This window comes from Leucoraja erinacea, chromosome 3 (assembly GCF_028641065.1).
Source record: "Leucoraja erinacea ecotype New England chromosome 3, Leri_hhj_1, whole genome shotgun sequence".
NCBI lineage: Eukaryota > Metazoa > Chordata > Chondrichthyes > Rajiformes > Rajidae > Leucoraja > Leucoraja erinaceus.
In genome coordinates, this window is record NC_073379.1 from 4853829 (window position 1) to 4879320 (window position 25492).

General features: G+C 39.1%; 1 protein-coding gene across 1 annotated transcript in view; it reads left to right on the plus strand.

Annotated features, from left to right (window-relative positions):
- Positions 1 to 24820, plus strand: part of jmy (junction mediating and regulatory protein, p53 cofactor) — a 109789-nt gene extending 84969 nt beyond the window's left edge. Inside the window, exons 7-10 of the mRNA XM_055631636.1 lie at positions 4590 to 4673; positions 9055 to 9147; positions 15468 to 16002; positions 17397 to 24820. Coding sequence (XP_055487611.1) covers positions 4590 to 4673; positions 9055 to 9147; positions 15468 to 16002; positions 17397 to 17707 — 1023 coding nt within the window. The 3' untranslated portion in view covers positions 17708 to 24820. The remainder of the gene's footprint in view (positions 1 to 4589; positions 4674 to 9054; positions 9148 to 15467; positions 16003 to 17396) is intronic.
- Positions 24821 to 25492: the final 672 nt, after the last annotated feature.

Consider the following 25492-nt stretch of genomic DNA (forward strand, 5'->3'; position numbering starts at 1 on the left):
ACCGGAGCTCCCGGGGAAAACCCACGCAGGTCACGGGAGAGCGTACAAACTCCGTACAGACAGCACCCGTACTCGGGATTGAACCCGGGCCTCTGGCACTGTAAGGCTCTCTACCACTGCGCCACCTTGTTGCCCAAGTTTGTTAGTCATGAATTTCAGACTGTCACAATAAACAAACTAGCATCACTGTGAAATTAAGTGTAAAGATTAGGATCAAAAACTTTACCACAGAGATAAAAAGAATTGTCTTATATATTTAAAAATGTAATGATGAACTTAATGTTTAGGGTAGCTATAATCCAATATTTGCAGAAACTCTACAGTACAAATTATGATTTAGGCTTTCAGTTAGTAAGAACAAAACTGTAATATTTTAACATTTTTTAAAAAATTCATGAGAATTGATGTGTTTTGCTTATTGAAAAATGATGGAACATGGCATGTTAGACTCTCTGGTTTTCATCTCTCTGGCCTGAATTTAATCAGCAATATATTGGTGAATAGAAAGTGTGTGTGTATGGCACAATTTGCATAGTTTTTAATACTTAATTTGGAGCCATTGTAAGATTGTTGTTCCAGCAATTCAGGTGTAAAGATTTTTCTTGGAGTTAAAGAGCATGATATAATTTAAAAATGTAAACATAAACATTTGCTCCAAATGTTTTTTTTAATGCACAATTTTAAATCGGTTTTTTTCAGAATCTGCAGTTCTTAGACTTAATGATCATATTTAGATTTTTACTTGAAAGGCAGAAATAGTCAGTGATAGACTAATACTGGAGAAAGTATTAATATCTAATTATGAATCAGTGAGTATCAGTGAATGTCCATTTGCTATTTGGGGCTGGTGGAACTATGGATATATTATTTAAAAAAAAAGATGCTGCCTCATTGAGTTTCTCCAAATTTTTGCCTACCTGTTTTCAGAATATGCATTCTTTAAAAAAATGTAAACCTATTTTTTTATATGTTTGCATCTGATAATGTCAAAACATTTATCTAATTACAATCACTTCTGTGAAGCCAATTTCAATGAGGAGCTTACCTCTTGTTTAACAAAAACTTTTACTGTAGGAAAATAGCATAGTAACGGAGTTTATATTTAAAAATGGCCTATTTATTTATATGAAACGTAGTACACCATTGGTTCCACAATCCCTTCTGTCCAGCCAACCTCAATGAGCAGCTTGCCTCTTCCACATCCACTGTTACTGTACAACCTCTACAAAGTAACGGAGTTTCCAGTATGGATGGCGATGGCTGGCAGAAACGTAGTATAAAGAAAATAAATAGCATCTTTATCAAATGGCTTAAGGCTATGTTTGCTCTGACCTATCAAGAACGTGCATTTATGTTCAAAGCTTGTATAACATGCAACAACTACATTGAAATATACATTCATGACAGATTAATACCAACCTGTAAAGCACCTTTCATGTCTTCAGAGCTAGCTGTTGATCTTCCTGGTTAAAATAACGTCTTGCCTCAGAACTTTAGATTTTACTTTGGAGATACAGCTTGAAAACAGACCCTTCGGCCCACTGAATCCATGTCAACCGACGATCACCCGTACACTAGCACCATCCAGGGACAATTTACAGATGCTAATTAACCTACAAACCTCTATGTCTTTGTGGGAAGAAACTGGAGGACCTGGAGAAAGCTCACATGGTCATGGGGAGAACATACAAACTCTGTACAGACAGCATCTGCAATCAGGATCAAATCCGATCTCTGGCGGAGTAAGGCGGCAATTCTTCTGTGCCTCAGCCACTGTGCCATATTCTAAATGCTTTAAGATCTGACTAAGCCATGTTCCTAAGCCAAAGAGCTGTCGGAAGACTTTGAATGTCTGTGAATATTTTTTAAAAGAGAGATTTTGTTCTGATAGAGTAAAAAGGCAAGATGTGTGACACTTTTCCATTTCCATAACTTAAATTGATTTTGATCCTTGAGTATAAAAAGTTGCTAAAAGTCACAATTCAGAAACATTCAAAACTATCAAAATCTATTGATCATGCTGATAAATCTTTAAAAATTATTGGAAATATTAAATTGTTTTGTTTAAAAATGAAAACATTTAAAACGCTGGAACTAATTTAAAAATGAGTATTGGTTCAAAACTCACTTTATGCAGCATAACTCTATGAAAATGCCCGTCTACAACGGGACTCCACAAACAGTTTAACTTTGAGCTGTTGGAATGTGGACCTTGTGCATCAATTTAGGAGATCACAAAATGCTTTATAACCAATAATGCACTTTATGACACCTGTCATAATACAGCAATTAAAATGAATAATGATTAAGACAATTTTTAATCCATGCAAATGGTGACCCATGGCTGTAATGCTAAAGAACATAACTAAAACGCATCTGCCTCCTCAGCTCAAGCTGATCTCCAGCTCATCTGTGCAATTCTTTGCCACAGAAGGCTATGGAGGCCACGTCAATGGATAGTTTTACGGCATGGTAGATAGATCCTTGAGTAGTACAAGTGCCAGGGGTTATGGGGAGAAGGCAGGAGAATGGGATTAGGAGGGAGAGATAGATCAGCCATGCTTGAACGGTGGAGTAGACTTGATGGGCCAAATGGCCTAATTCTTCCCCTATCACTTATGACCTTATGATCTTGCACTTTGGCATCTAAAGCAAAGGTACAGAAGTTAGAGACAAGCTGACATACAAACATGCAAATTAGGAACACTTGGTATCTGAATCCTATTGCAACATTTAATAAGATCATGACACATTCAATTGTAACTTCAACTTTACATTCCTGTCTACGTGCTGTAATCCCAAACGTCTCATGATTGTATCTACCTCTGCAAGGAATCTGTTGCCAGTGACTCTATGGCCAACATTAGGGTTTTGGCCCAGTGTCAATAGTTTGGTCAATGAGTTGCACCTATTTGTGGCAAGAACAAGAAGGCAGATTATTATCTGAATTATGTCAGATTAGGAAAAGGGGAGGTGCAACGAGACCTGGGTATACTTGCACATCAGTCACTGAAAGTAAGCATGCAGGTACAGCAGGCAGTGAAGAAAGCTAATGGCATGTTGGCCTTTATAGCAAAATGATTTGAGTATAGGAGCTAGGAGGTCCTACTGCAGTTGTACAGGGCCCTAGTGAGACTACACCTGGAGTATTGTGTGCAGTTTTGGTCTCCTAATTTGAGGGAGGACATTTTTGCTATTCAGGGAGTCCAGCATAGGTTCACCAGGTCAATTCCTAGAACGGCAGGACTGACATATGATGAAAGAATGGGTTGACTGGGCTTATATTCACTGGAATTTAGAAGGATGAGAGGAAATCTTATAGAAACATATAAAATTCTTAAGGGATTGGACAGGCTAGATGCAGGAAAAATGTTCCGATGTTGGGGGAAGTCCAGAACCAGGGGTCACAGTTTTAGAATAATGGATAGGGCATTTAGGACTGATATGAGGAAAAACGTTTTCACCCAGAGAGTTGTGAATCTGTGGAATTCTCCGCCACAGGAGGCAGTGGATGCAAATTAACGAGTTCTGTGTTCCGAAAAATAGAAGGAATCATGGGATTTGTCAAAGGTCATTCACCATAAAGAAAAAAGTGATGGCTGAGAAACTGTGTAAAAAATCTTATCTTTATCTGTTTTATGTGTAAAGCTCTCATCGAACAGAGAGTTGGGCCATTTAGGATCTATTAGGAATTTTTTCCGCCCAGAGAGTTGTGGCAGTCTGGGAGGCCACAGAAGGCAGTGGAGGCAACTCACTGGATGTTTTTAAAGAGAGAGTTAGATACAGCACTTAGGACTAACGGAATCAAGGGATATGGGGGAAAAGCAGGAACGCGGGGAAGATACTGATTTTGGATAATTACCATGATCATATTGAATGTCAGTGCTGTATAGAAGGGCTGAATGGCCTACTCCTGTACCTATTTTCTATGTTTTTATTTCTTCCTTTACCCTAACCCCTTTCACCTACGTTCCTTCCTCTAGCTCCTCTAGATATTTACAATTCTTCAATCCTTTTGTTTCACACCTCCTGGCTTTTCATCTCTGGTCTTTGTCTGCCTACAAAAAACTCTTCTCACGTATATGAACCTATTACCTGCCAGGCTTTGTCCTGCCCCAGCACTCTTTCTGCTTTTTTTCTCCCTCTTACAATCAATTTCAAAAAGGGTCCTGGCTGAAACATCACCAATTTCTGTTCCCCAGGGATGCTGCCTCACCTGTTGAGGTTCTCCAGCTCTTTTCTCAATAGCTGGACTGTCAGATTGTGAGGCAAAAAATATATGCATTTCTTTGGTATGGGGTGCAGCTAGAATGTTTGGAACATCTTGATGATGAAATATATGTTCGTTATTTTTGGATTATTACTGGTTTTGAAACTGCCACATCTGTAAATCTTCATTCCCATTAAAGGGATTTTCATGAATAAAATAGCTTTCTTGCTGGACAGTGAAGTTGCCGCTAGATTTTTCAGATTCCCCTTACAGATCATCTTCTCCATACAGAAAATGATTGTAAACATTTCAATCTAACCTAATTTGCAATGCCTGCACTTTGAATCTATAGTAATTTTCTTACTGTTTCTTTTCATAGGAGATTTGTATTGAAAGCCACAACGACAAGATGAAGCAGCACAAACAAAGTGAAGATTACAAATCCCGTAGTGCAGAGCAGCTGGTTAGTGAAATTTCCATTTGTAATGTTTTGGTGTAATGTGAAGTTCTGACAACTAAAGCTCATCATTGTCATTGTTGTTCCATGGTACAAAATCATTGACTAAATGTGATCTGAATCTTATAAAGTAGAATGTGATTTTTGCGTATGCACACACGCAATGAAAGTCCTCTTGCAATACACAATTGAAGTGTCTCTTGGTAAATAAGATATTCACAAACAAGATGTTGGGCCTGAATAACAGAGACCACGCATTACCGGTCGAGTCCCTTTTAAATCTTTTCCCTCTCAACTTAATCCTACACCCTCTGATTTTTGATTCCCGTTTTCTGCCAAAAAGACTCTGTATTCACCTCATGTCCCTCATCAGTTTCTATACCTCTGTACAAGGACGTTCCTCAGACTCTTATGATCCAAGGAATAAATAATAGATAATACGTAATAGACAATGTGCAGGAGTAGGCCATTCGGCCCTTCAAGCCAGCACCGCCATTCAATGTGATCACGGCTGATCATCCCCAATCAGTACCCCGTTCCTGCCTTCTCCCCATATCCCCTGACTCCGCTATCTTTAAGAGCCCTATCTAGCTCTCTCTTCAAAGTATCCAGAGAACCGGCCTCCACTGCACTCTGAGGCAGAGAATTCCACAGACTCACAAAAAGTGAGTCCGTGTGAAAAGGTGTTTCCTCATCTCCACTCTAAATGGCTTACCCCTTATTTTTAAACTGTGGTCCCTGGTTCTGGACTCCCCCAACATCGGGAACATGTTTCCTGCCTCAGGCGTGTCCAAACCCTTAATAATCTTATACGTTTCAATAAGATAACCTCTCATCCTTCTAAACTCCAGAGTATACAAGCCCTGCTGCTTCATTCTCTCAGCATATGACAGTCCTGCCATCCCAGGAATTAACCTTGTAAACCTCTAAGCTGCATTCCCTCAATAGCAAGAATGTCCTAGGCTGCCCAGCCTCTCCCTGTAACTCAGCCCCTCGAGGCCTGGCAACATTCTAGAAAACCTACCATGCACTCGTTCCAGCTAAATGACAGCTTTTCTGCAACAGGGTCATCAAAACTGTACACAATATTCCAAATGAGGTCTTGTGCAGCTGTAACATAATGTCCCAACGCCTGTGCTCAATGCCCTGTGATGGCCAGCATTCCAAACAAAGCCGTCACCACCCTGTCAACCTGTGAAGACACTTTCAGGAAACCATGTAGATGTAGTCCTAAGTCCCTCTTTTCTACAACATACCCCAGAACCTTACCATTCGCAGTGGAAACTCCCCTGAAATCTAAGCTAAACAACGAAAACAATTTTAAACAGCCACCAGTCAGCTGTTTCCTTTATCGTCGTTACATTTTTGCATATCTTTCATTCATTTGTTCTACATCTATACCTCTGTCTGTATCTCTCATTTCCCTTTCCCCTGAGTCTCAATCTGAAGAAGGGTCTCGACCCTACACGTCACATATTCCTTTTCTCCAGAGATGCTGTCTGACCCGCTGAGTTACTCCAGCTTTTTGTGTCTATCTTTGGTTTAAACCAGCATCTGTAGTTCCTTCCTACACATTAACATCACGTTGTTGCAATTTAGTAGTTCCTATTTTGCCTGTCTTTCTGTACCCTACCAACCAACCTGTCCCTGGGTAATGAACAGGTTCCATTTTTACGCGATCCATGTTAATATCCTCTGTAAGTCAGAAAATACACAAAAATCTCTTGACTTGGCAAGCATGCCTCCACAGTGTTGTAATGAATTACATCAAAAGCACAGAAAACCATATAACAATTACAGCACAGAAACAGGCCATCTCAGCCCTTCAAGTCTGTGCAGAACACTTATTCTCCCCTAGTCCCATCTACCTGCACTCAGACCATAACCTTCCATTCCTTTCCCGCCCATATACCTATCCAATTTATTTTTAAATGATAAAATCGAACCTGCCTCCACCACTTCCACTGGAAGCTCCACTTCCAGTGCCTCCACCTGCCTCCATCACTTCCACTGGAAACTAATAAGAAAGAATTACTAAAAGTAAAGCGAGAGAGAGGAAACTAGTTCTTCCATTCATACGAATGAGTGAATATATATTTGTCTGATATTCAAATTGAATAATATTAAGGGAGCTTATATGTAGGGGTGTTCGTAACTTGGGTACAGCCTAGGTGTTCTGCCCTAAAAGTAGAGGAATTTGCATATGGCCTTTAGCAAAAGACCATAAAGGCAAACTACCCATAGCTTTGAGATTGATGGTCTTGGATTGACAATAATGGGAGCCTCGATTATGTCTTTATGAGAGAATTGCCGATTTTAATCCACACAGCCATGGCCATTCCCGCAAGCAAAGACAATCTGCTGTCGAACAAATCACTGTAGTGTTCTAACTCTGGCTGAGATCTGTACATGCATGATATAATTCTGAACAAGTTTTGTAGCCAGTCAAGGAAGTGATAGCATCTGCAATATTTCGCTTTTCAAAGTAAAGCTATTTTTTTTTTTAAAGGAACAGAGAGGGGTTTTGAAAGATAGATTTTTAACCACCTTGATTGCCTATCCTGCTACCCTCAAGGACCAGTGGCCATGCAAAAGATCCTTATCTCTTTTGGATGAGGCATCCAATGTCAGATCAAGGAAGTTGTGCTGGAAATGTATAACATAGAAACATAGAAACATAGAAATTAGGTGCAGGAGTAGGCCATTCGGCCCTTCGAGCCTGCACCGCCATTCAATATGATCATGGCTGATCATCCATCTCAGTATCCCGTACCTGCCTTCTCTCCATACCCCCTGATCCCCTTAGCCACAAGGGCCACATCTAACTGCCTCTTAAATATAGCCAATGAACTGGCCTCAACTACCCTCTGTGGCAGAGAGTTCCAGAGATTCACCACTCTCTGCGTGAAAAAAGTTCTTCTCATCTCGGTTTTAAAGGATTTCCCCTTTATCCTTAAGCTGTGACCCCTTGTCCTGGACTTCCCCAACATCGGTAACCATCTTCCTGCATCTAGCCTGTCCAACCCCTTAAGAATTTTGTAAGTTTCTATAAGATCCCCTCTCAATCTCCTAAATTCTAGAGAGTATAAACCAAGTCTATCCAGTCTTTCTTCATAAGACAGTCCTGACATCCCAGGAATCAGTCTGGTGAACCGTCTCTGCACTCCCTCTATGGCAATAATGTCCTTCCTCAGATTTGGTAACACCTGATAGTGCAGCTGAGCAGAGAGATGACACTCTGGGATTTCAGAATCTATGACTGTAGCAGACAGGTAAATGCAGACAGGTAGATAAGGTGGTTTAGAAGGCAAATGGAATACTTGCCTTTTTTTAGATGCGTAAGAAATGTGAAGAAAAAGGTTATGTAAACAGTTGTACAGAATATCTTGTACAGCTCTGGACACGATATAGCACACGACTTGTGGTTGAGTGAGAAAATGGTGCCAAGGATCTATATGAAGTGTCTGCTTCATATAGTCTGCAGAGCTTTAATTAAGGAGTTATGAGGCTGTAGAGTTTTCTTCGAATAATAGGAGACTCGGAAGAATTTTTAATCGTAATGTATAAAAGCATTTTGAGAGACCGAGATGAGAAAATCATTTTCACACAGAGAATGGTGAATCTGTGGAATTCTCCGCCACAGAAGGTAGTTGAGGCCAGTTCATTGGCTATATTTAAGGGAGTTAGATGTGGCCCTTGTGGCTAAAGGGATCGGGGGTATGGAGAGAAGGCAGGTACAGGATACTGAGTTGGATGATCAGCCATGATCATATTGAATGGCGGTGCAGGCTCGAAGGACCGAATGGCCTACTTCTACTGATTACCAGATTATTGCCCTCCCTGCTAGGGGAAATGTTTAACATAGAAACATAGAAAATAGGAGCAGGAGTAGGCCATTCGGTCTTCTTCAAGTAGATGTGGAACAATATCTTGATTTTTACTCTGAGGGACATTATTAGTCTGAAAGTCACTGTTATAAAGGTAGTGGATGCAGAAACTCTAATCGCGTTTAAAAAGTAATTGGATAAACGTGAAGTTCCGCAGCGTACAAAAATATAAACTAAGAACTGGAATAGGAAGTAATCGCTTTTTCCTCTTGTAAATTCCTGTGACTCGATCAAATAATGTTTGATAATTGCTGCTCTTAAATGTTATTGCTTGATGCGAACTTTGAGTTTTGAAATCAATTTTAGTTCATAGAAAGATTTGTTGTTTCTTCCTGGTGTAAACATTCTTAACCTTGAGCGAAAAATTTCATTCAATATGTACGTTTCTTTTTGAGCTACACGAACGATATTTTTGGTCTTTTGGTCTTTTGGAAAGTCATGATTGTTAAGATGAAAAGTGTACTTTGTGCAGTCTATATTAACTGTTGGTTTGTTTACAGATGCATGATCAACAACAGGAGGAAGACAGAACTAATAAATGGGTTTGCCAAGAGCGGCAGAAAACATTGGATAGATTGCGAAACTTTAAACAGGTGAAGATCCTCTGAATTCAGAAATGCATTCATAAATTCTATCCATCCGATCACATTTAAAAATTCCAAAACCTTCTGTGATGATACAGTCCAAAAATAGTTTTTTTAACTGTGAAGTTCTGTTGTAGCAATACATTAGCAAAACTAAACAGTGGGGGGGTGGAGTCAACAAGGTGGAAGCGCATGCGTGCAGTTAACGGGAAAGAGAGTGTAGGAAAGGTTACGTTTAAACTAACGGGGCAGGGTGATGGGAACTAATGCAAGGAGACAGAGGGGCATAAAAGGAGGACAGAAGGAAAAGGTAGAAGGGAGATAAGAAAAACTAACCTGTAAACTTTGTGTCTTAATGCGAGGAGCATTCAAAATAAGGTGGATGAATTGAATGTGCAGTTAGTAGTTAAGGAATATGATATAGTTGGAATTACAGAGACATGGCTCCAGGGTGACCAAGGCTGGGAGCTAAACATGCAGGAGTATTCGATATTCAGGAAGGATAGACAGAAAGGAAGAGGAGATGGGGTGGCATTGCTGGTTAAAGAGGAGATTAATGCAATAGCAAGGAAAGACATTAGCTTGGATGCTGTAGAATTGATATGTAATGGTATGTGAAATAACCAAGGGCAGAAAACGCTTGTTGAAGCTGTATACAGACCACCAAGCTGCAGGTGGGAGGTTGGGGATAGCATCAAGCAGGAAATTAGGGATGTGTGTAGCAAAGATACAGCAGTTATCATGGGTGACTTTAATCTACATATAGATTGGGCCAACCAAATTGGTAGCAGCGCTGAGGAGGAATATTTCCTGGAATGTATAAGGGATGGTTTTTTAAAACCAATATGTAGAAGAACCGACTAGAGGGCCGGCCATCCTAGACTGGATATTGTGTAATGAGGAAGGATTAGTTAGCGATCTTGTTGTGCAAAGCCCCTTGGGCAACAGTGACCATAATATCGTGGAATTCTGCATTACGATGGAGAGTGACACAGTTAATTCAGAGACTAGGGTCCTGAACTTAAAGAAAGGAGTCTTTGAAGGTATGAGACGGGAATTGGCTAGGATAGACTGGCACATTTTTACTTAAAGGGTGTCAGGTGGAGATGCAATGGCAAAGATTTAAAGGCCGCATGGATGAATTCCAAAAATTGTTCATCCCTGTTTAGCGAAAAAATAAAACGAGGAAGGTGGGTCAACCGTGGCTGACAAGGGAAATCAAGGATAATGTTAAATCTAAGGAAAGGCATATAAATTGGCCAGAGGAAGCAGCAAACCGGAGGACTGGGAGAAATTTAGAACTCAACAGAGGAGGACAAAGGGGTTAATTAAGAGGGGGGGGGGGGGAGAGCATGAAAGAAAGTTTAAGGGGAATATAAAAACTGACTATAAAAGCTTTGTTGGATATGTAAAAAGGAAAAGATTACTGAAGACAAATCTAAGTCCCTTACAATCAGAGACCGGTGAATTTATAATGGGAAACAAGGAAATGGCAAAACAGTTAAATGAAGAAGGGTCTCGACCCGAAACGTCGCCTATTTCCTTCGCTCCATAGATGCTTCCTCACCCGCTGAGTTTCTCCAGAATTTTTGTCTACCTTCGATTTTCCAGCATCTGCAGTTCCTTCTTAAACAGTTAAACGAGTACTTTGATTCTGTCTTCACTAAGGGAGAAGCAGAGAAGCAAGCAATCTCCCAGAAATACTAGGGGACCGAGGATCTAGTGGGAGAGAGGAACTAAAGGGAATCCACATTAGTCAGGAAATGGTGTCAGGTAAACTGTTGGGACTGAAGGCAGATAAATCCCCAGGGCCTGATGGTCTGCATCCCAGAGTACTCAAGGAGGTGGCCCTAAGGAATCGTGGATGCATTGGTGATCATTTTCCAAAGTTCTCTCGACTCTGGATTAGTTCCTGTGGACTGGAGCGTCGCCCATGTAACCCAATTTTTAAGAGAGGGAGAGAAAAATCAGGGAATTATAGACCAGTTAGCTGAACATCAGTAGGTGGGAAGATGCTTGAGTCGATTGTTAAAGATGTTATAGCAGCGCATTTGGAAAACAGTGACAGGATCGGTCAAAGTCAGCATGGCTTTATGAAGGGGAAATCATGCTTGACTAATCTGCCATTTTTTGAGGATATAACAAGTAGAATGGATAAAGGAGAGCCAGTGGATGTGGTTTATCTGGACTTTTAAAAAGCTTTTAACAAGATCCCACACAAGAGATTAGTGTGCAAAATTAGAGCACGTGGTATTGGGGTAGGGTATTGACATGGATAGAGAACTGGTTGGCAGACAGGAAGCAAAGAGTAGGAATTAACAGGTCCTTTTCAGAATGGCAGGCAGTGACTAGTGGGGTGCCACAAGGCTCGGTGCTGGGACCCCAGTTATTTACAATATATATTATCGATTTAGATGAGGGAATTAAATGTGGCATCTCCAAATTTACGGATGACACAAAGCTGGGTGGCAGTGAATCTGTGGAATTCTTTGCCACAGAAGGCAGTGGAGGCCAGTGTGAGCTGCGAGGAGGATGCTTTGAGACTGCAGGGTGACTTGGATAGGTTGGGTGAGTGGGCAGCTGCATGACAGATGCAGTATAATGTAGATACATGTGAGGTTATCCACTTTGGTGTCAAGAACAGGAAGGCAGATTATTATCTGAATGGTGTCAGATTAGGAAAAGGGGAGGTGCAACGGGACCTGGATGTGCTTGTACATCAGTCACTGAAAGTAAGCATGCAGGTACAGCAGGCAGTGAAGAAAGCTAATGGTATGTTGGCCTTCATTGCAAGAGGATTTGAGTTCAGGAGCAAGGTGGTCCTACTATAGTTGTACATGGCCCTGGTGAGAACACACCTGGACTATTGTGTGCAATTTTGGTCTCCTGATTTGAGGAAGGACGTTCTTGCTATTGGGGGAGTGCAGCGTCGGTTCACTAGGTTAATTCCCAGGATGGCAGGACTGACATATGATGAAAGAATGGGCTTGTATTCACTGGAATTTAGAAGGATGAGTGGGTATCATAGAAACATATAAAATCGGGCAGGGTAGGTGCAGGAAAAATGTTCCCAATGTTGGGGTCCAGAACCAGGGGTCACAGTTTAAGAATAAAGGGTAGGCCATTTAGAACTGAGATGAGGAAAAACTTCTTCACTCAGAGAGTTGTGAATCTGTGGAATTCTTTGCCGCAGAAGGCAGTGGAGGCCAATTTACTGGATGTTTTCAAGAGTTGGATCTAGCTCTTAGGGCTAAAGGAATCAAGGGATATGGGGAAAAAAGCAGGAACGAGGTATTGATTTTAGATGATCAGCCATGATCATATTGGATGGGAGGGTTCTGACTCGATGGGCCAAATGGCCCAATCCTGCACCTATTATCCTGTGTTTCCATGCAGGGGGACTCTGCGTGAAGACGGCAAGTGAGCCTGCATCTAGCAGATGAGTTTTGCAATGTGTAGTGTACCTTCATAGGGGTAACTTTGAGTATGTATACACAACATATGCCGTTTTATGCTCAACGGTGACAAATTATACCGGAAAATTCACTGTAACTTTATTATCAGTGTTGTGACAATATAATGGGGGGAAAAAGAGTGTTGGGATTCATCACCAGCACAATTAGATTGACAGAAAGTAGCACTATCCTTATTTTAGATTAGAAGTTGTTTGGCTTCTCTCAGGTGAGGATATCGTGGTCCTTGAAGGCTCAAAGCATAGCTTCTAGATTGATGCATTGATGTTTGCAGGGAACTACATCTTTTGAAGGTACACAAAAAATGCTGGAGAAACTCAGCGGGTGCAGCAGCATCTATGGAGCGAAGGAAATAGGCAACGTTTCGGGCCGAAACGTTGCCTATCTCCTTCGCTCCATAGATGCTGCTGCACCCGCTGAGTTTCTCCAGCATTTTTGTGTACCTTTAATTTTCCAGCATCTGCAGTTCCTTCGTTAACACTACATCTTTTGTATATCTTATAAATTGTAGACATTGAGGAGCATTTCTTAGTTACTTATGAGTATAGAAAAATGGATGCAGTTCAAGTGGATAAGCTGTTTGACTCGTTAGTTTAGAAATAGGAGCATAAATTAAGTAAGGGTGCAAATATATTATTTTTTTTCTGGAGAGTCATGATTTATAATACGTTATCTGCATTTACACTAGAGTTGACAACTTCCTGAGAATGACAAACAACTGTGTTTATAGGAAGAGGATGTGAGGGATTGAGTCTTCCAGAGGGAGATGTTTTCCTAAATTGTTTAGTGTGTGATTAGATGTTTCCTCTTCCAGCCTATTTTTAATGTTAAGAGCACTCCTGGCATCATAGACAACAAAGCCAGGACTTGACCTGGCCAAGTTTTTTCCTCCCTTTAAAGGCGGAAAGGCGTACACTACAATCCTGGCATGGAAGACTACAATATTTACTTGCTTACTACCAGTGACTCTATTGTTTGTGGCATGCTTTCAGTGTCATAGAACCCCAGGGCAGAGAAACAAGCCTTCAGCCCACTATGTCCACCCCAACCATCAGGCACTGTCCACTTTAGGTCAATGTGGAAATGGGAGGGGGAGTTTAGCAATCAGGAGATCAGGTAGGTTTAGGCAGACTGAGCGGAGGTGTTCATCGAAACGTTCGCCGAGCCTGCGCTTGGTCTCGCCGATTTATAGGAGTCCACACCTGGAACAGCGGATACAGTAGATGAGGTTGGAGGAGGTAAACACTTTAACTCCCTCTCTCATTCCCACACTGACCTTTCTGTTCTGTGCCTCCTCCATGTCAGTGAGGCCCAGCGCAAATTGGAGGAACAGCATCTCATAATTTTGCTTGGGCAGCTTGCACCCCAGCGGCATGAACATTGACATCTCTAACTTCAAGTAACTCTTGCTTTCCTTCTCTCTCCATCCCTCCCCCTTCCCAGTTCTCCAACCAGTCTTACTGTCCCCGACTACATTTTATCTCTGTTTGCTTTGTTGTTACCTTCTCCCAGCTAACAATGATCTATTCTACATGTTCCTTGATCTCCATTCCCCTTTATGTCCTGTTTTCACACCTTACACTTCCTTATCTATGTACCTCCCTCTCCCCTGACATCAGTCTGAGGAAGGGTGTCGACTGGAAAAGTCACCCATTCCTTCTCTCCAGAAATGCTGCCTGTCCCGCTGAGTTACTCAGCATTTTGTATCTAGCTTCGGTTTAAACCAGCATGTGCAGTTCCTTCCAACACACAAAGTCTGATCAAAGATAGATTCAAATATATATATGTAATGGAACAGTTTGACCTAAGGTTGCAGGTTGTATGAAGCTTGTTATATCCTATGTTTGAGTTTCTTGTCTTTGTGGCAATAACTATGAACATCCTTTTGGTCACAAAACAATAGATAATCCTGCATCCAACTGAAAGTAGAATGTCAAGTATATGGATAAGGACTAGTATGAGACAAATGTGAAATGTTGCATTTTGGAAGGTCAAATTTAAGGGAAAATACCCTTAACCTCAATGATATATGAACGGATCTTGGGGTCCAGGTCCATTGTTCCCTGAAAGTGGCCACACAAGCAGATGGAGCGGTGAAGAAAGCTTATGGTATGCCTGCCTTCATTTGTCAGGATGTCATGGTGCAGTTTTATAGGACTTTGGTTAAGCCCATAGCATTACTGACTAACGTTTTGAATCTATTCAAAAGGAAAAGTATATATCTAAATGAAAGAACTTATTGTCTGCAAAAATGCAATAACTTACACCTTATCAGTAGTTCAGAATTATAAAGCTCTTTAAACTGATTGAGTTATTAGCGATGCACTTATGAAATTTCAGTTATTACTTCAGAAGTGCATTTTAAGTTTGAGGGCCGAGGTAGAGTGTTGAAAACCAAGGGAATTGGATTCAATAGAATTGATAGGATTAGGCGAGAGATGAGAAAAAAAAATCAGTTGTATATTTTACCTTGCCCCACAATAATCTGTAAGAAGGTTTTTAGTTTTGTCAGTACATGCAGTTGTGAAGCAACATTCTCGAGTAAGCACCCCAAGCAGGTGTTAACACAGTCACTGATAATTTTGTTTATCCAGCTAAAATCTTCGACTATGTACTCAGCAAAGTGCGTTTGATATTCTTAAAGAATCACAATTCCCACCTGGATTGTAGATAAAAGTAAAGCTTGTGTTCAATCATCATAGAGCCACGTGTGTTCGAAATAAATACAGGATGAAAGTCTCAATATTGGTCTTGTAAAATGAAGATTGTTTTGGTAGAATTAGTTTGAATCAGCTGGGTATGTCAGTACTACAAAAATAACCATACATTTGTTCTATTCATTCATCTTTATTTCAGAGACATACTGGGCAAGTTGTACTTAAATCGACAAGACTGCGATTCACAAATATCAGAAGGAGAGATAATACTGGTTCGGTGGCTTGTGCCGGCAAAGATCAAACACTGTCTCTTCCTGGAACCTTAAAACTACAAGAAGCTGCTGAGGAAACCTCACTTACAGAAAAGGGCACAAAATCCACTGGAGCAACAGAATTGGAAAGCAGAGCGCAAAAACAGGAGACTTTGCAGACAGAAGAGGATTTGTTGCAAGCTGTTCCGAGCCCGTGTGCGGAAAAGTCCAGTGACATTGATGTCGTGCCTCCACCACCTCCACCTCCGCTGCCAGCTCCACCGCCACCACCAATGCCAGTGTGTGAGGAACCGCCTGAGACTCAGCCTCAAGTGGAGAAATCTGCTCAGCCCGGTGACTGCAAAGAAATATCGCAGAGCTTCAGTTTACCAACACCCCAGTTGTTTGATAGCAAGCAGTTACTAAATGCCAGAAAAAAATTAAAGAAAACTGCATCGAGTGATGAACTGAAAAAACAAAGAGGTAAGTATTTCCTTTGAATGCTTTAAGATTTTGAAGACCTGCTTTTGTTTGAGCTTTTGAAAGCTTCTTGGATTGCTGCTCGAATGAGTAAATGCTTTCTCAGGTCATGGTGTAGTAGTTGGTTCGATGGTGTACGTTGCTCATATGTGCATTGAAGAGTGCCTGTTTTATCACAGGAGTGGGATCATTACCACCTGCATGGGTTGGGCCAAGGAGCTTATGAGATGCTTGAAATGAATTGCGTGTGAATCAAGACAAAGTTTTAAGAGAGTCAAGGGATGTTAAAGTCAGTCGTTTCATTGAGGTGGTAAAGGCTTTAGACATACCCATCCGCATGTGGTTTAATTTCAGAACATTTTTGGCAGGAAAGATGCCTAGTCTTAGATCCTCTCGGTATTTCCCTTGGTCAAACTTTAGCTTTGAGTATCATCAGGTCTTGTGTAGAGCACAAAATGCTGGGATAATAAGCGACGCTTCAGGTCAAGACCTTTCTTCAGATCCCATCGGTTATAATCAGCAAAGTCTTTGATTACTTTTAGTTTAGAGATATAGATTGGAAACGGGTCCTTTGGCGCACCGAGTCCAACACAATCACCCATACACTAATTCTATCCTACACACCACAGACAATTTACAGAAGCCAATGAACCTACAAATCTGCACGTGTTTGGAATGTGCGAGGAGGACGGAGAAAACCCGCGCAGTCACAGGGAGAACGGTCAATCTCCGCAGATACAGCACCCGTGGTGAGGTTCGCTAGTGTATTGGTGGTGTGACAGCAAGAATATTGTGAGCAGTTTTGGCACCCATATCTGAGGAAGGATGTGCTGGCATTGGACAGGGTCCAGAGGAGGTTTACAAGAATGATCCCGATCATTAAGTTTATGGATTAAGGAGCATTTGATGACCATGGGCCTGTACTCGCTGGAGTTTAGTAGGATGAGGTGGGAAACCTAGCAAATAATGAATGGCCTAGAAGGAGTGGACGTGGAGAGGCCTTCTCCATTAGTGGGAGAGTCTAGGACCAGAGGGCACAACCTTAAAAAGGACGTACCTTTTGAGAGGAGATGAGGAGGAATTTCTTTAGCTAGATTGTGGTGAATGGGTGGAATTTCTTGCCACAGGCAGCTTGGGTGTTTTTAAAACGGAGATTGATAGGTTCTTGATTAGTTACGGCAAGATTGAATGGCGGAGCAGTCTCAATAGGCCAAATGACCAAATTCTGCTCTTATGTCTTATAACCTTATGAATCACATATTTTTAAACAAACCAATTTAAGGAGGCCAATTGCGTCTATTATTGTTTGAAGCCTAATAAGAGGCTGTATGTTAGAAGGCATGGGCATGACTTTAAGCTATTCTGTTGGTGTACTAATGTGCTTTTCCCTGTTGCAGTGAGCTCACCGATGGATGAAGTCCTAGCTTCCCTGAAGCGGGGTAGCTTCCATTTGCGAAAGGTTGACCTACGCTCTTTGCCTCCATTTCCAGGTGAAGATGACAGCAATAATATACTTGCACAAATTAGGAAAGGAGTGAAGTTAAAAAAGGTTCAGAGGTTTGCCCTGAGAGCGGCATCCATAGATCTGCATGATGCGGATCCTCTAACACGCAGCATCCACGAGGCGTTGAGGAGAATTAAAGAGGCATCCCCCGAATCAGATGATGATGAGGACGAAGGTCTACCATATGCGGAATGGGACAACTAACTCCTTGGCCAAGGCTTTCTACAGCATACATTTTTAAACATAACCTCTGGTTCCTCCAATGTGCTGTTCACTTTTGATGGTCCTGTAGATGAGTGGGTGGTCCCTGTTTAATAGCGAGGTGTCCCCCTTGAACTTGTGCCTAATATGGAGTCAATTCATGTCTACACTAATGGGCACTATTTCCACTAGCAGATGGAAAGTTTTGTGGCATTGGTCTGGTCAAATGATACTTTTTGTTATGACTGAGTTGTTCTCGTGTCCATTAGATTTACATGCATATTCCCGCCATTAATAACTGTCGATACTAACTGAAGAGGACCAAGAAAATAAATTAATTGGTTTTAAAAATAAAGCTCCAGGTTTCCTACTGCACATTAATGAAAAGTACAGTTTGACCTGACTCAAATACTAATTTGGTACTTAAATTACCAAAGTCTTGTTTTAATAATCTGAATCCTAAAGAATATTTCTGTACATCAGCAAAAGTAAAGAACAACAGCGTATTCAATCACACAAAGTGTTAATACAGGATTATTATTGAATTTTATTGCATTAATGCTTTGGAGCCCAAGTCAGCCTTCACAAAAGTATATTTGAATGACTTGCCAACTTTTTGATCAAGGTAATTGCAATAATTGGGACTATAACATTTTAGTAGTAAGTACAATAACTAAAATAGTAAAATAGGGTTAGAAAGTAAAATAATTTATTGCAAAATAATAATTTTACAGTATTTAATAGTTACGTAGCACAATAATTTAAAGACATATTTTTGGTCTATTAATTTGATCAAATAAGTTGCAGATAGACTGACTTCTGTTGAAATTATCCATATATGTACAAAGTGATTGCCTTATGCATGTCTGAAAGATTTAAAGAAATTTAAGGGAAAAGTTTGTCTGTTGCATCATACATTTGACTGATAATTGGATGTCTCCTGAGTATTTTAAGACTTAAATTTAGCCTGAAGAGTTTGATTTGCCTTGTCTTGTCTCCAACATTCAAATTTGGCTGAAATTATATAATGGATCTCAGCCACTAACCTAGTTGCATATGGAAAATTGCATGGCTCAAGAACTAGAGGTAATGTCTGCAGGAATAGTTTAAATGTGGGAATCACGTTCCCCTTTTGTAATGGAAGACAAATGCGCTTAAATAGCATCTGAAGTACCACTAGATTTGTGTATGTCGTAAGCTAAAATATCAATTTTCTTGGCATATATACATAATTATTTTGGATATCTATTCAGGGAGACATTTTCTTTGCGACTTATATGGGGCTGAACCCACAAATTAGTGTTTTGCCTCTCAGTTTGGAAATGGGGGGGGGGGGGGGAGAAGAATGTGGCATTATTACACTTAAAATAGTCGAGTTTGATCTAAAAAAAATCATTCAGCATTTTGGCAATACAAAAAGAAAACAACAGAGCAACGAAACATTCATCATTCAAATAGTGCAGAATTAAATTGTTCTTGAAAACGAGGGTCTCGTTTAAATTTAGATTTTAATTTATATTGAACTTGTATTTGTTGTATTTATTACAAGTACATTGTAGACTTTGAGGAAGGAAAATTGGGATAATTATCCCCACCCCTCATAAGATTTAGTTGTTTTCTTCCTTGGGCCAACATCATCTAAGGGTTTGGGAGTTCCACATGCCTGGCATGTACCTTGGTGTGACCAGTGTTGGAAAACAAGAATCTTTGACCACCCTACAAGTTTACAGTTTCACCAGTAGTTTAGTACATTCTAACCACATAGTTAACAATGGGCAAAATGCCATGACGATCAGAGAGTTAGTTGGACCAGTAGAAAATAAGGCATTTATGAATAAAAACCTTCCAGTAAGTCAATGACTCACAGGTGAGGAAACTATCAAGTAAAACTGTGCCCGGGCATTCCTCAGTCGCTATGAATTCCAACCCAAATATCAAACTGTTGTCACATCGTACCTTTTAAATGCACTGATCAAATATACCCTAAAATGAAATTGAAGAATATGTAACAACTTCTGAAACAATATGTGGATATGGAAGTATGTTTGTGTGTCTTTTACACATGTACCATGCAGAATGCATTTTGCATCATTTTGTATTTTTGATCAATGCATGCTTTTGTATTAATTATTTGATCATTTTGCTGCATAAAAGTGTCTTATAAAGGAGCAGTTATTTATGTTCACAAGCATGAGTATGCGAAAAAGAATTTGCTTGTTAAATCAGGTTTTATTTTATTTGTAACAAAGCCTGAAGAAACTTTGTTTATAATGTATTTTTAAATGCATCCCTGGCACTGTGGCAAGAATCTAACCTTCTCGAGGACTTGTTGAGTTTTATTGAAACCTTTGTTTACATAATTCCAGGATAATCCTCTTTAAGAGGAGAAAAGAAAGTAAAGTACTCATTTCTGAGATGTGATGATGAGTATCTTGTATGGGATTATTTCCCAAAAGATGACTTTGCTTTATTCAAGTCGATAAGATTCTGTTTGAAAGAGCCCGTGTCTCACCAAGTTGACAGATAAAGCACAACTATTACAATATTGTATTAAAAAAGGCCGCAAGTTATTTTACTCAATTTGATCAATTGAGGCATTGTACAATATTTTTTGCATGCTTTGTAATACTATATTCAATTTGGTAAAAGAGTTTGTGCAATTATCCAGGGCTAAGAGAAACACAAGCCCTTCAATGTTGAAATGTCATCCAGAATTGGGACGAAAAACAAAATATTAGCAGCGTACAATGTGCATGAATTACATTTGACAAATTGAGTAGGGAAAGGGGAAGAAATTCAGCCAGTTTCATGATTACATCTTGATCATCCAAGGGATAATTTGCAATGATAAATCTATTCTCTAAAATTTAGATTTAATTATAATGACTGCATAATGTGACTGCAGGCAGCACATAATGCTGAATTATTGGGCTGCTGATTCAGATGCTTTGGAAATATTTATAACCATTTTGAAGTCGTCCAGTGATATGGTTTATTTACATGATGTTTTCAGGTACAATGTTCATTGGTTGTTTTAACTTCCATTCTAACTAAATTTAAGAGCTTTTTGCTTGTGGCTGTCATATCAGCTCATTTTTGTGACATTGGTATTTTTAGTAACAACAATTTCTTCAGCTATTAGTAATCAGCAGCCCTTGAGTGATGTACAATTTGAGTTTTGGGGTGATACCTGTTAACCAATGCAAAAATAACAAACTGACAATGCATAAAAGTAGCAAACTGCAACGGGGAAACTGCTTAAATAAATGATAAATCTGCAGCATTAATATTTTCACACAAGTAATGGTGATTTTAGTGAACACCTTTCCCCATTAATATTTCAATCTTTCCCCATTAGTTTTGCATGCATTTGCTACTTTGAAATGTGATTGATGTCAATGAATTAGTCAGTAAAAGACTCTGAAGGAAAATTCTAGGAATGGATTTTGAGTTCCCTAAGTCCATAATTACCAGTTGCTCACAAGCGTGATGCACTACTGAATGTCATGTTTGAAATAGACACAAAATGCTGGAGTAACTCAGCAAGTCAGGCAACATCTCTGGAGAAAACGTGTGAAATTATCCATTGCCGCATTTCAAATGTCTTGGTACAAATGAATAGTGCGTCTGAATATCCATGTTTCCATAATGTCTTTTAATAGATAAGTTCTATACTTTACATATTGCTTTCATGAAGGTATCTGTGAGTGACCTGGTCATGACTACGTCATTATGTCAGAAGTAGAATTTATTGTTCCTTATAATCATTAACATTATTTTATTAGTATATGTCCAGCACAGTTTGGTTGCATATTACTGCCAGAGCAGTGGTCTGATGAATGAGGTTTGGTGTTTTTTAATGTTGTGGGCTTTTGCTATGGAAGAATTTAGAATGAGCCATGCACCGTGTACTCATTTTCTAAAGGCAGAGCAAACTGTTATGATATGTCATCATTGGCATCAATCATGTTATAAAAATCTGGGAATTGTGGCTTTGAACTAGGTAGTCACATAAGCATTTTATAAATCAGATTCACTGGACAAAAAAAACATGGTTTAAAGTGGGGAAGAGCCAAATTTAAGATTGGTATTTGGTAATTGTTTAAACAAAGCTTGACAAACATGGAAGTATTTTTTAGGATGGTTTAATGAATTGAAAAACTATGGACCAATTTACGGAAATACTGGATGTGACGGTGGAAACTGTGTTCTTTAAGAATCAATGAAATAGGACGAATGACATTCTTTTTAATTATCTGAAGCAATACAATGAAATGTCCAACACATTACTGGTCACTGGACATTAGTACATGAAGAAGAGAATTGATAAAATATCCTCAAGTTACCATGCATTTGTATGTTCAGCACTAAATTCGGTTTATATGTAGGTCTTTTTCTCAAAAAGGTGGTGAATTATTTCAGCTGCATGTGTCGGGCAATTATTTGCATCCTGAAGTATTCATGTTGTAAACGTAGTTCATTCTAATCTAATAATTTATTTATTTGGGGTTCATCAGTATTCTGAAAAACACTTGTTATCACCTGGATGTTATGCTATTAGAATTTTGTAAGAGATAATGTGATTTAAAATATCCAGTGCATGCCTGTAATTTTCTAGATTACATATGATGTGTTTAGGCATGATTTGTTCTCCAAGAACCAGTTATCACATCTCTTCAAGCAACGGATTAGACTAAAGTTTAGGAAAGTTTCCACTTCGATGCTGCTCAGTATTTGAGGATGTCTCCAATTTTAGTGTTTATCTGTTCGGACTTTTTTTATTGTACATTAGTATGATGTGTGGCTTAACTTCAAAAGTGCTGATTCCACAGTTTATTTCATTGGGGGCGGAGGGAAAGCAGATGTAGACCCAGTTGTGTGTTGGAATCACACTAAAGATGTGCTGTTAAATTGGACACTACTTTTGATGGAATTCTGTATTCATTATCACTTTTACCAACGAGCAAACAAAATGACTCAAGAACTATGCTCGTGGTATTTTAGATTCCAGCAGAACATATTTTTATCTCATAATCTAAGCCTAAAGATATTGATTAGAATCATGGTTATTTATTCAGAATCCTGACATACTGAAAATATGATTAGGCAAATGATCATGCCTTGAAGGAGTGTGCAGTGAAAGGGTTTTTGGATAAGTTGAAACCGTGTAGTAATGCAGATGCACGTTACAATCAATTTTGGAACCAAACCACAGGGAACGTAAGGAAAGAAGGGACCATGGGTTCGCTGTTCCTCAAAATCAGTGTGATTTATTCCTGTTGTATAAACTGACATTTATTTAAATAATTTAAGTGAAATAACCTCATGTAGTAAGTGGAAAGTTGAGACCAGAGAGATAGAGAGAGAGAGAGAGAGAGAGAGGTGATTGTGGTTGGCAATGAGATGAATCCACCCAGAACTAAAGATCTCTGTATGAGCCTAGCCTTCTGCTAGGCACCTAACAATTTGTGGTGTTATTGTTTTGAGGATTTACATTTTTTTGAGATTTTAATCGTTATAGAAACAAAACGGTGAAAAGATTTCTATTAATGTGAGTTTAACAGAAATATTTTGCATCAAGATGCAAAGTTATTTTGGCTTCATAATATAAACTTTATACAGAGTCTACATGAGTAAGTGTGGAAGAAAGTATGATGCACGTTTATGATGGGTTTGAATATGCATTATACTCAGAAAATAGCAGTGGATGTGCATAAAATAGGTTGGTGAATGATTTTCTCCACCCTCTTCGGGCAGTTGATGCTTTAGTGTTGAAAATGAAGAATGAGTTGTATTGCTGAAATAAAATGCAACCACACATTTTATTATTTTTCTCTTTCAAATAATCAGAGTATTTTAAGTCTCCATTCCAAAAGCAGCATCTATGTAAATTTGATTTTAATTTCTTTTTAAATTGCTTGCTTGAAATAATACTGAATGATGTGATAATTTCCATTATTTAGACCAGTTTTATGAGCTGATAAGATAAAGAGCTTTACAGTTATTGCCACAAGGGAACCAAGCTGGGAGTACAAGTCACAAGTTTGGAGCATAACTTTGATGCTCTTGTCTGATCTATGTTCCTACGCATGATCATACCTTTAAAGAAAGAACATTCTCTTGGCACTTTCTACAGTCGTTGACTTAAACCAATCAAGATCTTGCTCTAGGTGTTTTGTTGGGTCACTAAGTAACACAAAATGTCTTCCCTTGACTGACAATTACAATTTTTTAATAATGAACCTAAACTTGTACCTTAATCACTGTAATGCAATAATTCTACTAAAATTGTGGCATTTGTTAATTTTACAGAAATCTCCTTTAGACATAATTGAAAAGTCATTTGATACGAGTTCTCTTTGTTTGCTTTTAAATGTAGTTGGAGTAGGAATCTTGGTGTGCTTTCTCTGTCCCCCGTTTTGTTTTAGATGTATTCACAAAGCATATACTGTGTTGTCATGTTGTCTCATCCCAAAATTAAGCTGCAATTCAGCCCAAGGTTTAACATAGTTTTTGTTTTGCACTTACTATATAAATATATACTCTATGTCGAGAAAAGGTCTACTGCATGGTGTGGTTCTACACCGTGCTTGTATTACCCAAGTGATGGCATTTACAAATCGAGCCACTCAGAAACTGTAGTTTGCAGAAGCAAATGGGTGAAGGAAAAGACTGACGAAAGACTGACCTTGTGCAATATTTGAATTCACTCAACGAAGAAACACACTAGCACAATGTTTTAACTTTATGACATTTAACATATTTAAAGCAAATTGTATTCTGAAACAGTTATAACTAAAACCCATAGTACGTAATATTTTAATAATCAAATAATATTTATTGAGCAACTTAAATATAAAATGAATCTTGAAACTTTAAGGAGTCACAGCAATATGAAATTTAAAAATACCTGCTCTAATTGTCTTCATTTATCCTATGTCCTTGACATCTGTATTTTACATAGATTATTTAATCTTGGTATTATGTTCTACTTTATTATTTTTACTTTATGTTTAAGGCTAAAGTCCTCACATACTGTAACCACCCTTTTAACATTGCGTTCACTGTTTTGGTGCTGAAATCTTGTTTCATTCAATAAAGTATGATATTTAATTTATTTTCTGCTTTTTGGAGTATATCTATATGACTGATCTTTTTTCCATTTTAGGAGTTTAATTTTTGCACTGATTTGCTGTAGAAAAGGCTTCCTCCAGAATTTGGTGTTTATGAATTGAATTCTCTGCATGGAAAGAATTGAAATCCTGTTCGTGAGATTTTAAACTCAAAACACTAAAACACAAACTATTAATTAGAAATGCACTACAAACACCTGCTACCTGGATGTCATTAGCTCCCAAGAGCCAATTTTTGCCCTTGTGTTCAAAGGAAAAGCCTCATGGATTTATGTCCAATCTCCATAGACAAGCAAAAGCTAATTCTAAAATATAAATGTTAATAAGGTATGTCACACAACAACTCCCTAAATAGTCCTGACTATGCCTAATCTGTTTTTGAACATTCAAATTGACTCCACTCTAAAAACTGGCAAAATGTGTTAAATGTGATATCTGACCTGGGTCACACTGTTTTAACTTGTTACGAGTTGTACAACATGGAAACAGGCCCTTCGGTCCTTCAGCCCAATGCCGACCAAAATGCCCCATCTACACTAGTCCCATTTGCCCGCATTTGGCTCATATCCCTCTAAACCTTTCCTATTTATGTACCTGTCCAAATGTCTTGAATGTTGTACCTGCTTCAACTACCCCTGCTGGCATCTTGTTCCAT